This window comes from Sminthopsis crassicaudata, chromosome 3, assembly GCF_048593235.1.
Source record: "Sminthopsis crassicaudata isolate SCR6 chromosome 3, ASM4859323v1, whole genome shotgun sequence".
Classification (NCBI taxonomy): Eukaryota; Metazoa; Chordata; class Mammalia; order Dasyuromorphia; family Dasyuridae; genus Sminthopsis; species Sminthopsis crassicaudata.
In genome coordinates, this window is record NC_133619.1 from 426,773,228 (window position 1) to 426,795,652 (window position 22,425).

The window sequence follows — 22,425 nt, forward strand, 5'->3', positions numbered from 1 at the left end:
GATCAGGAGATATTTTCTAGGCGATTAGAAGAAAAGATGAGGAAAGAAATGATGATAGCTAGTTTGTAGTACACTCAAATGAAGATTTTTTTTTTTTTTTTTTTTGTTTTATTTTGTTTTGTTTTTTTAAGGATGGGAGTGGGGAGAGAGCCAATAGATTGGGAGAGATTGAAGATATAAAGAGTCTAGATAAAGCATTCTGCTTTAATAGATGAAGTGAAATGTGAGGTCAAGGATACATATACAGAGATAGTGCATTTATTTTCTTGGCTTTGCTTATTTCACTCTATCCATTCATATAAGCAATTTCATGCTTATTTGTAAGCTTATATGTAATATGCTTATAGCATAGTTATATGCCATTATATTCATGTACTACAGTTTGTTTAACCATTTCCATATAATGGACATCTTTGTTTTCATTTTTTTGTTCTCATCAAAAGTGTTGTTCAAAATATTTTGGTATTTGATGTATATGAAGACTTTACAATGATAGAGGTTACTATATTTCAAATAAAATGTGTTTTATGCAATTTGCCTAATTGAAATGAATGATTTTTAAATTCATTTACAAGCAAAAAAAAGTTCTTGTCCCCAAGTATCTTAGAGTCTAAGGGATGAAGAAAGTGTAAAAGGGAGCTGAAGTGGAGAGGTACTTGTATAGCAGGGTGAAGTTTAGAAAAAAAGATGGCTAGTATAAGCCTTTGTTCAAAATGGCAGTATCTGGAGGAACTCATCAGTGAGAGAAAAATGGCTTCAAGGGTGGAAGAAGGAGATAAATAAGCATAAAACACAGGCTTCTCATAGTGAATTTAAAAAAAATAATTTTACTAATTTTTAACATGTCCCATTTTAAGAGTGGTATAACTTTCATTGTTTACAGAAGCAGAGAAGTTATAAAATTACTGAGTTGAAGATATCTTAGTCTTTGCTTTGTGTGGTTGAATTTTTTCAAAAATTTTATTGAGTTTCTTTTCATGGTGTTCAGAAACTAATTTAAATTGTAAACTCTCAAATAAGTTTTGCCATTCTTTTGAATATTCATGTTTTTCTCTGGTACTCAGGTTTTTCTTTAACAAAAAATTTAAACTCTCTTAATCTTTGGGTAAGCTAATCTTGTTAAAAGCTTCAAGTGCAGTCTTTATATTTAATCTATGCATGCAATCTATGCATTTAACACTGTTGGTAGCCCCTAATCTTTTTTTTTTTAAAGGTTTTATTGATATAGTTTTTATGGTTAGTTTTTTCCCTTGAATTTCTCTACTTATCCTCCTCCTTGAGAACTCTCCTTTCTAAAAATTTTGAAAAAGTTTTTTAAAGAAGGGTGAAAACTCCTGCAAGACTGATTATATCAAAGAACATTTTGTTCCATGCCCATGGACCTTGACTTCTGCAAAGCCTGGAGGAGGAGAGGAATGCTTCTTCTCATTACTTATTTGTGACCAGGCTTGGGTGTTTTTTGTTTTTTTTTTTTAAATAATTTTACAACATTCAGACTTTTTGTGACGCTTCTTTTTAGTTACATTTTTGGAGTAATTTTAAAATATTTTCTGGGTCTGCTTACTTCATTTTGATTCCATTCATGTAAGTCTTTCCATGTGTCTCTGTATTCATAATTTTTATAATTTCAAGACAATAATATTTTATTGTTCATGTAGCATACTTTGCTTAGCCATTTTTTTCTTTTCACACTTTTAAAATTCACCTATCATTGTTTTTAGTTGGTCAAAATATGAGAGGTAAATACTAAGAAGCAAAAAAAGCATATGGCCTCAAACTTTTGAACAGGTCTTGTGAAGAGGTACTTGTGACTCCTAGGAGAGATCTTCTCTCAGAGAAAAGAGCCAACTTTCGTAGTTCCTATGCAACTAGTTCCCTACCTTTGAATTGATGGACCAGTTTTGTTTCCTGTATGTTGCTACTATAAAAACTCCTTCTGTAAATATTTGTTGTATTTAGAGCCTTTATTTTTATCAATGATCTCCTTTGGATTATAGACTTATTGGTAGGGGTTTTTGTATTGTTTTGTTTTGTTTTTGTTTTTTGTCAAAGGATGTGGAAATTTTAGTCACTTTCTTTCAGATTGCTTTCCAGAATCATTGTTTAATATTAACTCTCCTCATCTTTTGTCATCTTTGCCAATTCTGTAGAGAGAAATTGTTTTGATATTCATTTTTCTTCTTAGTTGCTTATAGCATTCTTCCATATGGTTGTTAATGATTTGCATTTCTTTTGAGAACTTTTTGTTATATATGTTAACAACTTTTCCTGTTGGAATTCTGCTTCTCTCTTTTTTTTTCTTTTATTACTTTGCTTTTTCCTTTCTTATTACTTTATGTAAAGGTATGTGTGTGTATATATTTGTACACACACACACATATATCTTATCATCTTTATATTATTAGTGTTCTTATCTAAATCTTTTGCTCAATAATATGTCAGCCCCATATTAGGTGCCAGCCACCTAATGGATATTTCTTAAAAGTTAATGTAGTCAAAGCTAATTTAGTTCTTTCAATAGTGGTACTACTATCCTAAAATATTTAGGCTTTTGAAATTTTGGTATCAACCAGTCATTTTCCAATGCTGTCATTTCTGATTTTGCAACAGTTCTTGTGCTTGCAACTTTATTTCTACTTTTAAACAATTTATTTTCTCATCCCCACTACTATAATATATTACTAATTGATTTTCTATAATTTGATCTTTATGTATCCTCATCAATCTAAATATCACTACTTGAATAAACTCTTCTTTCTTCTTTTGACTTGGGCACCCGGCAAGTCAAAATACCACTCACTACTACCTCAACCACTATTTTCCCTCAGACTCCAATGGAGATTGCCCAGATCCCTAAATGCAAGAGCATTGGGAATGACAAGTGTTCCAAAGCTACTAGACTTTATTTGAGCCCATATTGTGCAGCCCTCATTCCAGGTCATTGTGAAGAGGGGGTGGGTCTACCTTCCTCATTTCAACAATAATTGCTAATGAACCAATAGTCCACTAAGTACCCGAACTCTAGGAATAACAGTATTCCCTGGACCACCAGTCCTGTTTCCTGCCCAGCTCTTACATCTACCATTCAAGGAATCAACAATTATGGAGAAGACACTAGTCATTTTCATCAAATTCCATTCACTGGACAGGCAAGCCAGTCTAAGTGAGGCAAACAAGTTACTTTGAAAGCATGTCAAACCACTGCTACTGCATCTTTCCTCAGATTGACAGAGATAGGTCTGGATTCTGAACTCATAACACTTTGGAAGAGAAGTGCTTTTAGTGTAGTACCCACAGTCATCATTCTGGGAAACAACCCCTGCATAGATACAGTCTTAATAATTGCTCTTATAGGGGCTGCTAGGTGGTACATTGAATAGAGCACTAGTCTTGAAATCAGGAGGACCTGAGTTCAAATTTGACCTCAGACACGCAACACTTCCTAGATGTGTGACCCTGGGCAAGTCACTTAATCCCAATTGCCTTAACGGAAAAAAAAATTTTTGTTCTTGTAGTTGCTACATCTTGTAGATGTTACATCTTTTGAAAATGCAAAAAAAAAAAAAAAAAAGTTATCATCATAAGAATTAAACTATTCTGTATTAGACACTGATATACATTCTTCATTGGTTTATGAAAGTTCTTAAAATTGTCTTTTTATCTGATATTGCTGTTATAGTATAAATTGTCCTTCAGGTTCTGCTTACTTTACTATTTCAATTCATATAAATCTGCCCATATTTCTTTGAAATCATCCATTTTCTCATTTCTTATAATTTCCCAGTTTTCTCTGACAAAGTTCTCATTTCTAAGATAAGAACTGATTCAGATTAATAAAAAAAAAGAACCACATCTCAATTGATAAATAATCAAAGAACATCAGGGGAACAAAGCCAAGCTACATATAACCATGTGAAACAAAATGCTCCAAATTGCTAACTAAAGAAATGCAAATTCATGCAATTCTTGGATTCTACTTCATTTCCATTAGATTGGCAGAGATAAGAAAAAAAGAAAATGATACATATTGGAACATTGTGGAAAAACAAGTACATTGATGCATTATTGATAGACCTGTGAATGAGCATAAACTATTCTAGAAAAGTTTGGAATTATACTGAGGAATTTGCTCAACAGTGCAAAACCTATACCCAGAGAGAAGTAGAAAAAAGTTCTATATGTATAAAAATGCCATAAGAAATGGCAGCTGTTTGTCTAGTTTTCTGTCAACTAACTAAAAACTAAAGAGGTCCCATCAATTGAGGAATGGCTGAATAAGAATAAATGTAAGCTTTTGGTATGTGAATGTGATGTAATTTATTGTACTGTACTTTTGAATAAAAAATTTATGTTAATGTCATTGTCAGATATACCTCTGTTTCTCCCTTATACAGAGCCTTGTTATAACAAAAAATTAAGCTGAACTCATTGATCGTGTCTATTAGTTTTTACAAAATTTTGCACTCATAACCAGCATCTCTACAAAAAAAAGGAGAGACATATACGTTCTTAGTTCTCCTTTGGACTAAATTTAGGCATGATTACAGTAATTGACTTCAATTTATAGGGCCCTTCATTTGTATTATTGTAGTGAACCTTTCTTTCCCATTCTAATTTATTTTTATTAGTTTATACAAGTTTTCTAGTATTTCTGATTCCTTATATTTCTCATTTCTTAATAATTTTTCATTATATTCACTTGCTAACATGATTTATTTATGCATTGCCTAATTCATGGAAACTCATTTTGGTTTCAGTTTTTTCTACCACAAAAAAATGTTCTTATGAATATTTTGTTAGATTTCTTTTGTCTTTGACTTCATTACTTAGAGTATACTCAGCAGTGTGTCACAGAGTATGTTAGTTTCTACATAATCAAGATATATTGCATATTTTATCCTTTTTGTTGGAGGAGAAAAGTAAATGATATTTTTCCCAAAGATATGTAAAGATAATTTTCAACATTCAGTTTTTATAAGATTTTGAGTTCCAATTTTTTCTGTCTCTTTCCTTCCCCTTTCTTCTTCCCAAGATGGCAGGCAATTTGATGTAGGTTATATATGTATGTATTACATATTTCCACATTAATCATGTGAAAGAATAAAGATTACAAAAAGGGAAAGTGAAAATAGTGTGCTTCAATATGCATTCATACTCCATAGTTCTTTCTTAGATGTGGATAGCATTTTCTCTCATGAGTTTTTTTCAAATTGTTTTGGATCATTGCATCACTGAGAAGTGCTAAGTCTGATTATCATATAATGTTGCTGTATTGTGTACAATGTTCTGGTTGTGCTCATGTTACTCAGTGTAAGTTCATGTAAGTCTTCACAGGTTTTTATGAAATTTACCTTTTTATCATTTCTTATGTAGAACAATAGTTTTCTATTACATTCATATAATATAACTTGTTCAGCCATTACCTAGTTGATGGACATTCATTCCCTTAGTTTCCAGTTCTTGACTACCACAAAAAGAGATGCTATAATTATTTTTGCACATGTAGGTCATTTTCCCTTTCTTTATGATCTCTTTGGGAAATAGAGCTAGTTAGGTATATTGCTGGGTAAAAGGGTATGTATAGGTTGGTCGCCCTTTAGTCATGGTTTCAATGTATTTCATTTTTAAGAGAGGATCTTGATATGATTTCTTGATAAATAGGGTTATCAATATGATACATTATTGCATGACAATGTATTAATTTCTTTTAGGTATTTTATGTAGGGATTTTTACTTTTCATTTAATGACTCCTATTATTATTTGTTGAACTGTTTTTAAAATTTTACTTTTCACAGATTTTCATCTTTCTTTCTCACTGTCACAATATAGTATAAGGGAACTGGATTTATATTCTGAGGATCTCTTCAAATCTTGGCTTTGCTACTTACAATTTTTATGACATTGGGGAATCATTTAACTTTCTTGATTCTCATTTTCTTCCATAGTCTTCAGCTGTGAAATAGGGTTTTGAACTGGGCAATCTCTAAAGTTCTAAATTCTAGGGTCCCTTAAAGTTTCAGAAGACAAAAATAAGTTTATAGATGCTGTTAATCCAATCTCTAATATCTATTTTTAAAGTTACAGATTCTAATCTGATGTGGGTTGAAACATCATATATCCAGGCTTTTATTAGAATTATAAATTATGTGTAAACAGCTCCCAAGAAGTGACTTCAAAAGATATTTGAGGTTTGACTTTTTTTTGAGTGGAGCAATGTTGATTGCTTATGAAGCTTGTTTTTATGTTTTGAATCATTGATGTCACTGTAAATTTTATCTCTGAGTAGGCTGTTAATGTACTTTGAATAATTTTCCTTTGTAAATTTATATTGAAATCAACTAATTGGGATACAATTATTTGAATATTAAGCTATTTGTTAAAAGTTAGTTATTCTTGTTGTATTCACTTATACCTCTTCCATATATTCACCACTGTCTTAACACCAGTGTTTGCTTCTTTCTCATTTCTTTCCTTTTTCTTTTGTTTAATGTATTATTGTGTTTGTGGAACTGGTCAAAGAACCGTTACTGTATTTTATGTTTGTATCTACATTTTATTTTGCATGCGTAACGTGGCTTTGCCTGGATGTTCTTTTTGGTAAGTTCAACTTTACAAAGCATATTGTTTTTTGTAGTGTTACTTATAAATTTCTTCACCTTTTCTTGCAACTCAAATAATACCATTTTCATATTGATTCGTGCTCAGACATTTTTAGTTTTTTTTTTTTTTTTTTTTTTTTTTTTTTTTTAACTTGCTCATTTTGCAATCCTATTTTCCTAACTTTCTCCAGTTCTGTCTAGCTCTTCTAATAGTTCAGTTCAGGTACTAATCTCCATTTTGTTTTATAGCCTTCCACTATCAGTTGCAGATCGCTTTTAGCAATTATTATCTTGAGTATTTTGGTTTCCTTAAAAAGCCTGAATTTATCTAAGACTACAATTTCAAAAGCTTCTGCTTGCATATAGCAACCATGTTGGTTTTACCTGTGTAACTCAAAGAAGATTTCTACTGTTAATCACCTCTGAACTATACAAATAGTAACATGTATGCTTGTGATTATTTTACAGCAACAGCTTGCTCAGCTGCAGAAAGAGAAATCCGAGATTTTAAAGAATTTGGCATTATACTACTTCACATTTGTAGATGTTATGGAATTTAAGGTATGGGATTTCATATGAAGCTTAATTGCTTGGAATTAGCATTCAGATTTAAAATTGTATATAATACTTTATTTATCCTAGATAATGAAATTTTAAATGTATAACTATTTGTGAAAGTTTCTCCAAATAGAAACATTAATATGTCTGCATAGTAGATTATTAGGTTCTGAAATTAGTTATTTTAAAATATTAGTAATTAAGATGAAGTTTTTATTTTCAGGATCATGTTTGTGAATTGCTGAATACTATTGATGTTTGCCAGGTCTTCTTTGATATTGTAAGTATCTTAAATTTTTAAATAAGATTTTATCAGATCCAATAGCCTTTTACTTTTAAAAATCCTCATAATTAAACTATTCATTGAAGTAGCTAAGGGGAAGGTGAGGATTTAATGGATTTTTATAGTAGTAAGTTAACTGTTTTAATTTTACGTTTCCAATTTAAAAAATTCTAAATGTTCCCTCTAAATAATCAATTCTTTATTGATAAGTTACTACAATAGCAAATCCAGGATAAAGTTGACAAATTTTGTGTACTGGAGAAAATCAAAGTAAAAAGTCAAGTTTTCTGGTATGTCAAAATGTTGGAAATTACTATCCTTTCCATCCTTCTATTTTATATTTGATGATAATATTTTCTGTGTTTTTTTGTAATTGCCTTTTCATCTTGAACGTTTCCTAAGTAATTGACATATTTTATACTGTTAGTTTTTGCAAAGCAGTCATATTTCAATAAAAGTTACTAATCAGCATTGTAATGGGGGAATTTTTTTTTTTACTTGCAAGTTATTTGTAATAGGTGTTTAAATTTTGTTTTGTATGTGTGAAATTTCATAGTGGTTTAAAAAAAAAATAAAAAGCATTATCATTTTTTCCAGACTGTAAACTTTGATTTAACAAAGAACTACCTTGATTTGATCATAACTTACACAACATTAATGATACTGCTCTCACGAATTGAAGAAAGAAAAGCAATCATTGGATTGTACAATTATGCTCATGAAATGACCCATGGAGCAAGGTATAAGTTAGTCTCCCCAAATTTGAAAATTCTTGTTTATTAACTTTAAACAATGAAAAATTGGTTATTTTGATTTTGTTTTTAAGTGATCGAGAATATCCAAGACTTGGCCAGATGATTGTAGATTATGAAAATCCTTTAAAGAAAATGATGGAAGAATTTGTACCCCATAGCAAGGTATTTATGTTAGTTTTTGTAGATAGTTTTTAATGTACATTTTTCTGGATTTCTAAACTGTTTTTGTTATTTTGTATCCTAATCTGAAAACATTACGTTATGAGTTAGTGTTATTGATATTAACAACATGTCAAACTGTAACTCTTATATTGTTTTTTTTAACACCCTTCTTCTCCATTCCTACTTATGTATTGGATTATGTATTATGTAATGGACTGGGAGGAAGTCAGATATTCATGCTGACTTTTTCCAATATGACTTGATTTACATCTAGTCTCAACTGGATTCCCATTGCAGTAGAGAAATCCATTTATTTCTCCTTCTCTTGCTTGAAGTGTATTCTCTCCTTACCTCTTTCTCTTATAGCTTCTGGTTTCCTTCAGTACTCATCTCCAAAACCCTTTCCTGATCATCCCTTGCTACTAGTGGTTTCCCCTAATAAAATTATTTTATTTTGTATATGCTCCTGTATATACTTATTGTTTCTTCTGATAGAACAGTAAGCTTCTTGAGGACATGGACTATTTCATTTCTGCCTTTAAAACTCCAGGGATTTTCACAAGTTTGATAAATTGTTTGATAAATTCATTGCATAATGAGATATGTTTTTTGGAGGTAGTTGATATGTGTGTGTGTGTGTGTGTGTGTGTCTGTGTCTGTGTCTGTGTCTGTGTGTGTCTGTGTCTATTTAGATATCTAAGTGAGAGCCAAACAACTAACTTCTTAGGACATATGCTGTCATTTGGGAAATCAATTTAATATTTAATACTTGGGAATTAACATCTTTAAGATCTTTTCAGTTTTGAAATTCTAGTTGTGTCATCTTTCATAATATGCTGAAAATTTAGTCTGAGTTTTGCTAACAGTTGTTCAAAAAATTGTGGAATTTGAGTTTATGGTTTTTGAGCCACAGAACTCATCCTTTCTACATTTTAAATTGTGGTCCAGAAATCAAATCCTATTTTCAGATACCTAATTGTTCACTTCACTTTCTCTTTGAAAGTTCTTACTTTCAGTAGGCTTCAATGATGAAAATAGTTCCTATACCCATTCAGCCTTAAGTTTCTTGTCCAGGATTTCATCATCCTTAGCATTGTTTCTTAAATTCCTTCCAGTAATATCACTTACCTAGGAATTACTAAATAGAGATTGTAATCATAAGATTTGACTGGTTTTGAGGATTTGTCTGTCTTGTTTGGGCCCTGGGAAGATAACATATCTTCATTGATAATAACAAAGCAATAATTAGTTGCCTCAATTTCTTTAAGAACCTTAAAGAGTCACCAAACACAATTACATAGCTCTTCCCTAGACCTAGTAAAAATAGAAGTGTTTAAATTTAATGTATTATTAGAAATTTAATACAACAAAACAGATAATAAATGTATTTGCTACATTTAAATTAATGAATGTCAAATTCATAAAATGTAACATTTTTTCATTTATTCCTGATAAATTTTCATCTGGATTCTTTGTTCATTCTTTCATATTTCCTTATGTGATTATATTTAATATATGCTCCATTCTAGTTGTGCTTTTCTCTTATTTAATCTTCTCTTATAAATGTTTTTCCAGATTATTTTTTTTTTTTGGTCATATATTACATTACATTAAAACATTACCATTTATTCAAACAAGTCTTTGTTGTTGGATATGTAGATAGTTTCCTAATTCTTTGAACAGAGAGCTTTTGGAGGCATTTTAATAACATATAGAGAAGTGTGTTCCAAACAATTAAATGAGTCAGAAGGCATGACCTTTTTGCATTTCTATATATGCTATAAAATTACTCTTTGCAAAAATTATACAAATTTACATTTTCATGAGCAATGAATCAGTGCAGTTAATACAATGTTGCCAATATTGAATTTCATTTCTGAGGTGTTAATTGAAAAAATTCTCCTAGTTGGTTGATTGATCTTATTGGTGCTTAAACAAAAAGAGTGCAACATTTTATTTATAGAAGTGTCAAGATTATATAAAATGATGTACTCAATCTCACCATTTGGCTGACTTTCAACTTTTTCAGTTCAATTATTTGGCTACTATGTCTTATCCATATGATGGTTGTAAGGCCCAACTATTTAGGTTGTGTCTCATCTCTATAAGGACTGAAAGCCCTACTTTGGTTTGAGGACACCTCCTACCTAGGTGCTTAATGAATACATGGTAAAATTTTAAGGTACATTTGAAAAGAAATTACAAATATTACCTTTTTTTTTTTTTTTTTTTTCTTTTGACATTCTATGGTATGTCATTATTTCAGGGTAATGCTTTTGCTATTCCTTTTCAAAAATTTACATAATTTTAAAAACATGAATTTTTTAAACTTTGACTTTTGGTAGAAGGAAAGGACAAAAGGAAAGTATGATTAGGAAAGCAAACTAAAAGAGCAGAAGATTATTCTATTTTTTTTTTTTTTTTGATAATTCAATAGAATTCTCATTTAATGAGAAAAATCATGCTGCTTATATATCTTTTTTTTTTTTTTTTATTCATTTTTCCAAATTATCCCCTCCCTCCCCCCACTCCCTTCCCCCCGATGACAGGTAATCTCATACATTTTACATGTGTTACAATATAACCTAGATACAATATATGTGTGTAAATACCATTTTCTTGTTGCACATTAATTATTAGCTTCCGAAGGTATAAGTAACCTGGGTAGATAGACAGTAGTGCTAACAATTTACATTCGCTTCCCAGTGTTCCTTCTCTGGGTATAGTTATTTCTGTCCATCACTGATCAACTGGAAATGAGTTGGATCTTCTTTATGTTGAAGATTTCCATTTCCATCAGAATACATCCTCATACAGTATTGTTGTTGGAGTGTATAGTGATCTCAGAAGATTATTCTAAAAGGTTAAAGATCACAGTGTTTATTTCAGACACAATTTATTTTATGTCTGATATTCAAATAATTAAGAAAATAATGTAGTCACAATGTTTCCTAGAAGTCACTTACCAGGAAACTGATGTTGTATTTCTTTATAATTTAAAGAATACAATAGAAAACTTGAACAATGAAAGTTATGGAAACCCCCCCCCTTTTTTTTTTTTTTTTTTTTTTTTTTTTTTTTTTTTTTAATGGAATAGAGCATACAAAACCTTAAATGTCTTTGGATCCTTGTTCCTGGAGTGAAAGATTCCATCACATAATTTATTTGTAATTCCATGCTTTTTTCAAATGTTTTAGAAAGGAATTGTCCTTTAAGACCCTTTCCCTGGGAGAATGAGGTGAGAGAAACCATCATATTAGATTTTGAAAGGGCAATATTGCATGTATATGTGAAAGTTAAATAGTTATTGCAGATTTTACTTTGTTTTTAGTTCAAGGGAATATTCTAGTATTTTATGATAAAATTTCAAAGATAAACCTATTTTTAGTTTTAAGTTATAAATTATTTTGAAATATCTAACTGTAAATTTACTTTTTTTTTTTAATAGTCTCTTTCAGATGCCCTAATTTCATTACAGATGGTATATCCTCGTAGAAATCTTTCAGCTGACCAATGGAGAAATGCGCAGTTACTGAGCCTTATTAGTGCACCCAGTACAATGCTTAATCCTGCACAATCCGACACAGTATGATTCTCTTTCTTCCCTTAAGTAATATTAGTAGAGTGATTAGTCTATTAAATCATTAGGTGATATGTACAGTTGAAGATTTTAATTTGTAGAAAATTGACATGTCCTTTGAATTCAAGTGTCACTAAAATTTAGCTCATCACATAAATATTGCTACAATACTTATTTCTAGAACTCATTCAAGAATTTTATTTAGCAAACTTCATAAATATCAACATTGTTAGATATTTATTTTATATTTTGAGATGTCACAAACTCCAAAATTGCTTTGTGAATCTTGAAACTATCTCTTTTTAAAAAACTTGCTTAGAAAACGCATGGGATTACTGTTTTAGAGGAATCTGGGTAAAATTTGCCTATGGGGAATATGTATATGTATTTTAGTAACCCTTCTATTTACCTGGAAAATTTAGATATGGATATTTTAATTGTGGAACAGAATTTATGTTTTTGGGTAGTGTTAAATCAAAATAAGTAATATAGAATATTTTAAGTAAATCAATGGGAAAAGAGAAAAGATATTTCAGTTATCTTTCTTGTCACAAGTTTAACATTTCCTATTTTTTAAAGATGCCATGTGAATACCTTTCTTTGGATGCCATGGAAAAATGGATAATCTGTAAGTAATCTCTTAACTTTTATTATCTTGAGGATTTTTAGTTTACCTTCATTTTTAATCTAAAATATACTCACATGAAACCTTTTGTTTTCTTTAATTTTAACTATCAACTTCTTGGGGAGGATAAAAGCATGTACTTTTGAGTTAAAATTTATCCTTAAATGTTAATATACATATATGAAGTACTTGTGACGAGGCATGTTTATGCAACAGATAGAGAGCCAGTGGTCTCAGAACTAAAAATACTAGGGTTCAAGTCCTGCCTCAGACATATATTGTGTTTGTTATACTGGGCTAATAATCTTTCAGTCACCTGACATTTATTATATTATTATATGCCATATACTCTTCTAACCATTGGGGATGCAAAGAAAGGCACAAAAAAAAAAAAAAAAAAAAAAAGAGAGAAAGAAAGAAAGGAAATTAAAAAAAGAAAAGAAAACCAGTCCTTTCTCTACAGCAAGGGACTTACATTCTAATGGAGAAAGACACTATGCAAACAATTTTATTCAAACAAGGTATGTACAAGATAAGTTGAGGCAAGGTGCTAAATTAAGAGAGATCTGAGATAGATTATTTGTGGAAGACGTATTCTCAGCTGAGACTTGAAAGAAACTGGGGAAGCTAGGCAGTGAAGATTAGGAAAGAGATTTCTAGGCATGAGAGATCATTAGTGAAAATGCTTAGATTTGGGAAGTGGAATCTTATATGTAAGGAAACAGTAAGGAGTAATGTTAACTGAGTCATAGTTTATGTGGAAGAGCATAAATGTAAGATGGAAAGATAGAACGTAGCCCGGTTTTATAGAAGGCTTTAAAAGCCAAATAGAATTTTATATTTGAGCTTGAGCATATTAAGGCACAACTAGAGTTGATGGAATGGGATGGGAGTGTGGATGAAGGAACCATAGGTCAAACCTGTGCTTCAGGTCAACCAGTTTGACATATTGGTGTAGAATGGATTGAAGTGGGAAGACAGAGAGACTAACCAGCAAGCTATTGTAGAACCTTAGGTGTGAAGTGATGAATTCCTGTACCAAGATGGTTTCAGTGTCAGGGAATAGAAGAAGCTGAATACCAGAGATGTTATTAAGGTAAAAATATCAGTAATTATTAACTTGTTGGATATGGTCAGGGAAAGAGAGAGTAGTTAAGGATGAACTCTTAGGTTGCATGCCTGTGTGACTGGGAAACTGGTTCCCTTGACAAATTTAGGAAGAGTGGAGCATCTGGAAGGAAATAATATGGGTTTAATTTTAAATATGTTGCATTTAAGATGTTTGAGGTGTCTAATAGGAACTTGGGAAGACAAGAGGAAGTCAAGGCAGCAGCTAGGACTAGATAAATAAATATGAGAGTCATTTGTAAGGAGATTGTAAATGAAACCTTGGGAACTAATGAGATCACTAAGTAAAATAGCATAGAGTGAAAAGAGAAAACAGCCTAGGACAGGACAGAGTCCTGTGAGATACCCACAATTAGCAGTTGTGATCTGGAGGAAGATACATTAAAGGAATCTGAGAAGGAGTAGTTAGAAAGGTAGGAAAAATAAAAGAGAATAGCAGTGTCACAGAAAACTTGAAAGGAGAGAATCAGGGAGAAGATGTGGATTGACAGTATCCAAAGTTGCAAAAAAAGTCAAAGATGAGGATGGAAAAGTAGTCAATTTATTTATTCAGACATTCTTAGTAACTTAGGAAAGAATAGTTTTGGCTGAATGATGGATGAGGTTGGAAGCAAGTATACCATATGGCTGGCTGTAAGTTACTATATGTAAGTATAAAATGTTACAGAATGATTCTGAATCACCTATCTCTGGTGGTAGAACTTTACATTCCATCTGGAATTGAATTCCTTTCTTCCTCTTATGTAAGCACTGAGAAAATAAATTCTGCTTTTTTAGTATTATAAAAGAAATAAAATTTTGGTAGTAATTCCAATCTAACAATATTACCCTTACAAATTTATAAATTAAAGCTATAGAGTTTATGAATTGCTATTTGTGTATTTTTTTTCTAAGACCTATATTATAAAGGATCTAATTGCCCCAGATTTTTATACTAGTATTTGCTTTCTTTTTGTTTAAAGTTGGCTTTATTTTGTGTCATGGGATCCTGAATACTGATACTACAGCACTGAACCTTTGGAAATTAGCTCTTCAAAGTAGTTCTTGCCTGTCTCTCTTTCGGGATGAAGTTTTTCACATTCATAAGGCTGCTGAAGACTTGTTTGTAAACATAAGAGGGTATGAGCTGATTTTTCTTGTCTCTTTCATCAGGTCATTATTGTTTTAATGTTTAAATTGCTTGTATTCTAAAATAGATAATATGGGAGAGAACTTACTAATTCTGTAGCACAAAAGTGTAGCTTGGAATAAAACCAGTATATCCTATTTTCCTAAATTTAGTTTGTATGAAACTGTATAAGGACCTTTAATCACTCTAGGGGGAAGAGGAGGACAGGGTGTATGCACATGCACATGTGTATACAGTTTTTCCTTTTTTTTTTATTTTTTTAGCTCTTATTTTAGGGTAGCAGCTCATTTTTTTAAATATAAAATAGTCTTCACTTTTCTATTTATTGTGTTATTTGGAGTTTTCAAATCTTTAGAAGTGCTTTCAAGAAAGATTCACTGAAGAAAATATGTTTGTTCTATATCGGGCATTACTCCAAGTGATGTTCTAACTTAAGATTTTATGATGTAAATGCCAGTTTAAAATAGTTGATTTCATGCTTTCTCTAACAATAATTTTTTTTTTTCCACTTTACATGTAAGTTTTCTTTCACCAGGGAACTCTGTAAAAAACTTGAAGGCAAGGAGAGATATATATAGAAAGTTGAGGGAAAATTAAATTTGAAGCTATAACCCTCCTAATTGGAGCTTTCTGTATTAAAAAAATAAATAAATACTCCCTTACTTATGTAATTAACTTGAAAATTTTTATTTAAAATCATTCATTTTAATAATTATAAATACCTATTTTATTCTTTTATATATTGATAGAATCAGATATAAGGTTAATGATATTCTGATGAAACCTATTGAGTCCATTTGAAAATTATGTTTTTAAATGTATAAAATAAAATACATAGGATAATGAAATGTGGTCATCAAAATATTAAAAAAAAACAAAAAACAAAAACAACTTTGCAGATCCCAAGTTAAGAATCTTTGTTCTAGAAGAACCCTGAAATTTCCATTGTTATTGTCTTTAATACCTGCCCTGTACATTTAACATTCTGGTGAAAACCTGAAATCATATGTCAGTGCAAATGATTAATGGCTTATAGTAACTGTCATAAGCTCTTTATTAAGTGCACAGTTTTAAAAACCAATTTGTAAGGTAAATGAAGAAATATTTTTCTGGAAGTTTACAAATTCTTTGAAATATGGTTTTTAGAAATTGGACCTTTTTGTAAGTCTTTTTGGCCAGTTTGACGAGATGTTGGCTATTTTTGTTTTAGTTTTTGGTTTCTATAAATCCTAAACTTTCTTGACTTCTATCTCTGAAGTGACTATACATTCTGTTAGCATTTATGTTTTCTTTGAATTTTATCAGATATGTTTTTAGAGATTAGTATAATATATAAGTATAATATTGTTAATCTGTTAATGTTAATGCCATCAGCTTAATGTAATAGCATATATAGTATAATCAGCTAATAAGAGTAATCTTATAAGAATGGTTTCTAAAGCATTTTGTCCTATTGATTTAAAATCTTGAACTCTGGCATTTCAAAAGCTCATTTATAATAATCTACTAAGTCTTAATAATTATAGTTTCATCAACATGTTTAAATTCCAAGAGCCTTTGATCCCTGCATTAAATCAAATGGATAACTGCAATATATGCTACTATGTTTAAGAAAAATAAGTTTTTTAGGATACAGATTCATCAGAAAAAGTCCATTTTTTAGTTGAAATTTATTTTTGGTAAAATTTAATTATGTGAGAATTTGACAGTGGCCAGGATAGCATGAGGTAGTAAAAGTATTTTTAGTTGAATTACAATCCTATGATGTAACAGTTGTAAGAAATCAGTGTTTCTATAGTAAAGCTAACAAGAAATAAGATTTGGCTCTTACTGAAATGATAGTATATGAGAGTTTTAGAATAATAGGCATCTATGTATCTATGGATAGATGATTTGCAAAAGTAATTCCTCATATAAACCACAATTTTTAAAGCTACAAGTGATGATTTGATTTGGTTACTAGTGGCCAGGTAGCACACCAACATAGATGTGCTTTACATATTAATAAGGTAAGTTCTTGCTCTGTGCAAGGTATCATTCCGAGAGCTAGGGAAACAAAAACAATTTTTGTTGTAGAATATACAACCTAATGGACAAGACAACATATAGAAATGAGGACATTCAAGGTAAATCCAGTATATATGGAAAGTAATAATCAAAATGTTAAAGATGACAGATAAGCCTAATTCCACATTACAGACTTTGAACTAGTCTCATTTTTTTATTTTTGGATTTTACTGTATGCTAGAGTCATTTTTAATGATCACTAAATATTTTAGTAACAACACATTCTTTAGTTAATTATTTTAGAATTTCTGTTATTGAGCATTTAAAATCAGTGAAAGGGAATTGGAAACATCTCTCAGTAGAATTCATGATTAATGAAAGTAAAGATGAAGTAGTAAATGATAATGCTGGAGGTAGCATTATAAATCAGTTAATACATTTTTGATTTCACTATCACTTAATTATAGCAAAAAACAGTTTCACTGGACCCTGAACGAGAATTTTTTTAAGCATTGTTTTTTTCCAATTTAAGTTGTTATTGATGTAATTAATTGCTAAGAGTTAACATTTCTGATATTTTTTCTTAACCTTTAGCTACAACAAACGTATTAATGACATAAGAGAGTGCAAAGAAGCAGCAGTGTCACATGCGTAAGTGTTTTTATAACTTTCATTTTTGTGTAGTATTTTTTGTCAAGGATTATTTAGTGCCTTCTTTAAAAATTTTTTTTGTTGAAATAATACATTGCAATATACACAATAATAGCTTTTTATTGGAATATACATTGTCAATATGCCCAGTTTACATGCTAGTTGGAGTAAGGAGAATTATTCATGACATAATTTAGACATTAAGTATTTTAAAGTAGTTTGAATTTAAAGTAAACAGAATTTTTAAATTTAGAAATTTTAATGAAAAGTTAATACTTCATACTTAGCATTCATTGTCTTTCCTTTCATGAAGATGATTTTTCAGTAGGATTCAGGTAGTTACCATAGGTTCTGTTTTCTTTTAAGTTTCAGGACACTTTTAATATCCTTTGTTTAAGAATTGGTACTTGCACACATCTCTTTTCTGTTCCTTACCTAAACTCTAAAACACAAGCACATGCTACTTTTAAGTGAGTTCCAGCCCCTGCTTTAGAACTTCATCTTTTTTTTTATTGATAAGAAATGTGCATATTGCAAATGATTTTCCATAGAATGCAAATTTTATAGTTGAACTTTTAGTTCATAAATATGGCCAGTTTTCCTTTCATATTTCTTTTATCAAGTTTTCTCTTGCTCATGAGGGCAAATTTAAAATGCTATTGTAAATGAAAATTGGTGTATTTAATAGCACCTTTTGACAGTTTTTCTAGTTTCCCGTAAACTAAATCATTTTACTTGGTTCTAATTCTTTCATGCCTTATTTCTGTTTTAGTGCTTCCAACACTAGTATTTAACAGGGAATTAAGGTTCTTTATAAATCTTATTAGACTATTAATATCTTTCAAGGAATGTTATATAATAGTTTACCAATGCAGGAAGATTTGGGGTTTTTTCCCCTTTCCATTTTGACCTCTTTTCCTTTTCTTATTTTTAAGTGAAAGTAATAGAAATACACTTGATTCTGTGTTTTGATTCTGGCTGTAAAATTCACTAAATGCTTCTAAAATGCAAACAGTATATTTTTGAATTCTTGACTTAAACAGGATTAGTTAATTCTGGGAAAAAAATACACTGTGCTGATTCAAAAATTGGCAGATTATGTTAGTTATTTCTGAAAGCTATATAAATATTCATTTAATTGATAATAGTTTACATTATTTGTTGTAGCAATCTTCTATCAGCCAACTTTGGGAGGGAAATATATATAAACCAGTATGATGGTATCATACTATTTTCTTATCATGTACAACATTGCTGAAAGTATATAGTATCAGATTTTTGGAAGTCTGTTTTTTCATGAGGATCTCTCTCCTCTCTCTCTCTCTCTCTCTTTTGCTGAGGCAATTGGGGTTAGGGGTTAAGTGACTTGCCCAGGGTCACACAGCAAGGAAGTGTTAAGTGTCTCTTGAGGTCACATTTGAACTCAGGTCCTCATGACTTCACAACTGGTGCTCACTAGGTACTGCGTCACCTAGCTGCCCCCAGGATCTCTCTATTTAAAAAAAAAAAAAAGTTACTGATTTTCAGCATTTCCATTTTGTAATAATTTTCATTTCCATTTTTTTCTCCCTTCTTCCCAAGAATCTTTCTTTAAGAAATAACAATAATTGAATTTATTGCTTTATTACTATATAAGATTCATAAAATGAAAACTATTGTAATAACTTTTAATTAACAAAAGTATTTAACTTCTTAGAATAGTTTATAAATGTTTTCTTTTCCTGCTTCTGTGCCAATATCAGTATTCCATTTTTGTTTTCATAATTACTTATATGAGGAAGTATGTATTGCTTTAACCAATTTCTTTGTTTTGCAACCAGGACTTCTAATATCTTGCTATTCAGAGTTTTTACATGGAGATATAATATAACTACTAATATTTGTAGAGTACTTTAAAAGTTTGAAACATATTTTTATATAAATTTGGTAATTTGACTCTCAAAGAACCTAATGAGATAAAATAAGGATGCTTATTTTACAAATTGGGAAAATTAAGCTTTGAGGATAAGTGACCTAGCCATGTTCATTTAGTTGATACATTTTGTGCAGAATTTGAACCTAGGTCTTAGATTGAACCTAGATTCTTTAAGTCCAGTATTCTTTCCCCATATATACTTTGCTGCCTCCATATGCATTTAAATTTAATAATAACTTGAATCATCAGGTGTTTTTTTTTTTTTTTTAATCAATAGGTACTAATTGAGCCTAGAACTGTGCTATATATAGGGAGTAGGATATTATCAAATATATGGCAGGTTGGGGAGATAAAAATCACATATGAAATTTATAAAGAAGATGTGCTAAATATGTGCAGCCTTGCACAGTAGATAACAATGCTAAGCCTGGAATCAGGATGACGTGAGTTCAGGTCCAACCTCAAATATTTACTGAGCAACCTTGGGTAAGACACATAATTTTTTTTGCCTCAATTTCCCCTTTTTAAAAATAGAAATCATAATGTCACCTACTTTCCAGTATATCAAATGAGATAATCATAAAGCTCTTATGATATACAAAATAACTATCCAAAAAATAAGTTGCTAGAGAGTAGTGAGGAAAAGCTTCATGAAAGAGAATATGAATTGAAATAGTGTTTGAGAGAGAAATAGAATTAATTTAAGTGATGAAAGTGATAAAGGAATGTAATGTTCTGTTCTCTAAATTATAATCATTCTCTGGGTGCAGGTTTCTTGGGGGACTTCTGGAGGCAGCCTTTGTTTCAGTTCAGAATAATCACCCCAAATGTAGCCTGGGATTGAAGTTCAAATCCTTTATTTTCTCCTTCAAAGTCTTGAATCTTTTCCTGAGGTCTGGTTAGCTTTCTTAGAGGCCTATCTCTCTCCTTGGTTCCAAGAACTCTTGCTGCAAGTCCTTTTTCTCTGCCAGCTTCAGCCTCTTGTCTTCCCAGTGTCTTCAGCCAGCACAGAGGTGGAAGTTGGAATGAATCTTGACTCCTCCTCCCAGAGAGTGGGCTTGTCCTTTCGTGGCCTTGTGAACTCCTCCTTATATATGCTCTCTGAAGGTGTGAATGTGTGAACTCCTTTAAAGGTGTGAACTAAGTACATAAGCATTAGCACCTTGTTTCAAGTTCTGTCCCATAACAAAGGAAGACTAGGTTGGAGAAAAGAACTAGAAAGGATATAAAAACTTAGAAATGAAATAAGTATTTAAGCATTAAAAATTAGGTAATTAATATTATCTTGGGAAGAATTTTTTTACTTTGATTTTGCAGAATCTAAAACAGAATTTTTTTTATTAAAGCTTTTTATTTTCAAAACATATGCATGTATAATTTTTCAACATTGATCCTTGTAAAACTTTGTGTTCCAAATTCCCTCCCTCCTTTTCCCTTACACATTCTCCTGGATGGCAAGTAATCCAATATATATTAAACATGTTATAAGTATATGTTGAATCCAATATATGTAGACATTTATATAATTATCTTGCTGCACAAGAAAAATCAGATCAAAAAGGAAGAAAAAAAATGCTGGATCAAAGGGTATGCATATTTCAATAATCCTTTGGCATAGTTCCAAATTGCTCTCTAGAATGGTTGGATCAGTTCACAACTCCACCAACAATGTATTAGTGTCCCAGTAAATGGCACTTCAGAAGCCTTAATAACAGCTGGAGAGCTCAATGGACAGAGTGCTGGGGCTGGATTCAAGAAGACTGGAGTTCAAATCCAGGTTCAGACATTTATTAGTTTTGTGCTTCTGGGAAAGTCACTTAACTTCTATTTCCCTTAATCCATCTGAGATAGAAATAGCAAACCACTTCAGTGCTTTTATCAAGAAAACTCCAAGGACAAACATTAGTGTTATATGGTCCATAAGGTCATATATAACTAAAAATCAACTTCTGAAGACATCTAGTTCATTTGGCTCTCACAAAAAAAGGAAATAAAGCATGACCTATTGAAGAAGCAATATTGCATTCTGTTTTTACTGTGTATTTTCCTAGATGGCCACTAAACATTCCTTTTAATATGTTATAGAATTTTTCCATTAGTAAGCTTTAGCCTATTTTTTGAAGACTCCCATTCTTTCCCCCTTCTTTTAAAAATTGAGAGATTGGCTCTTCACTTGTGTGATTCATGTGATATTTTTCATGATCTTTTACAGATCACTGATATTGGCTCAAACAGTGATTTTCACCATTTTCACTATGCTAAGATTTAAGTCTCCTGGTCCAGTAGACTTGAACTTAATTAGGGATATCTAGGTATTCCTTTGTATCTTTATTTACTACAGATCTCAACTCTTTATTAGCCCTGTTAATATCCTTTTTATTTGAAAAGTCATTATCCTCAGTTGAGAAAACAATCAAAAAGAAGTTAATAGGTCTGCCCATGTATTATTGTCCTTTCCGCTCTGAATGACAGTCCTGTTTCTTCTTTGAACTTTTTTTATCTTTTCTTAACATAGTTTTAAAAGTTACTTTTTGTTATTTTAAGCCTTCCTTGCTAGCCACAACTCATTGTGGGCTGCTGTATCCTTGATGTATGATTCTTGGTTTTTGTTTTTGTTTTTGTTTTTGTTTTTTTGTTTTTTTTTTCTGAAGCAATTGGAGTTAAATGACTTGCCCAGAGTCACACAGCTAGGAGTGTTAAGTGTCTGAGGTCAGATTTGAACTCAGGCCCTCTTAAGGGCTGGTGCTCTATCCACTGCACTACTTAGTTGCTCCCTGATATATGTATGATTCTTAAAGGACTATTTCATACTTTTGAATTCATTCTGTTATATTCCTCTGCTCTTGTCTTTTGTACATATCTTTTTTAAAAGTCTGATATAATTGGTAAGTTCCTTTTATATGTGCATTGGTCATTTATTCAGCATTCTTTTCTTATCAAAATTGTTCTTTTGTATGTCATCAGAAATAAATTTTTGAGAGTTTTCTGTTACTTCTGCTCTGACTTCTGCAGAATTTTAATTCATAGATCTT

At 30.8% G+C, this 22,425-nt stretch overlaps 1 protein-coding gene across 4 annotated transcripts in view; it reads left to right on the plus strand.

Moving 5' to 3' along the window:
• NCKAP1 (NCK associated protein 1) overlaps window positions 1-22,425 on the plus strand; it is a 104,798-nt gene that overhangs the window by 31,368 nt on the left and 51,005 nt on the right. For 2 of the 4 annotated variants that reach the window (XM_074302932.1, XM_074302934.1), the window contains 8 exons: window positions 7,069-7,161; window positions 7,382-7,438; window positions 8,039-8,181; window positions 8,268-8,358; window positions 11,807-11,944; window positions 12,518-12,566; window positions 14,654-14,810; window positions 17,422-17,478. In XM_074302932.1, the coding sequence (XP_074159033.1) occupies window positions 7,069-7,161; window positions 7,382-7,438; window positions 8,039-8,181; window positions 8,268-8,358; window positions 11,807-11,944; window positions 12,518-12,566; window positions 14,654-14,810; window positions 17,422-17,478 (785 nt within the window). The remainder of the gene's footprint in view (window positions 1-7,068; window positions 7,162-7,381; window positions 7,439-8,038; window positions 8,182-8,267; window positions 8,359-11,806; window positions 11,945-12,517; window positions 12,567-14,653; window positions 14,811-17,421; window positions 17,479-22,425) is intronic. The other 2 variants (XM_074302931.1, XM_074302933.1) reach the window with 1 other exon arrangement.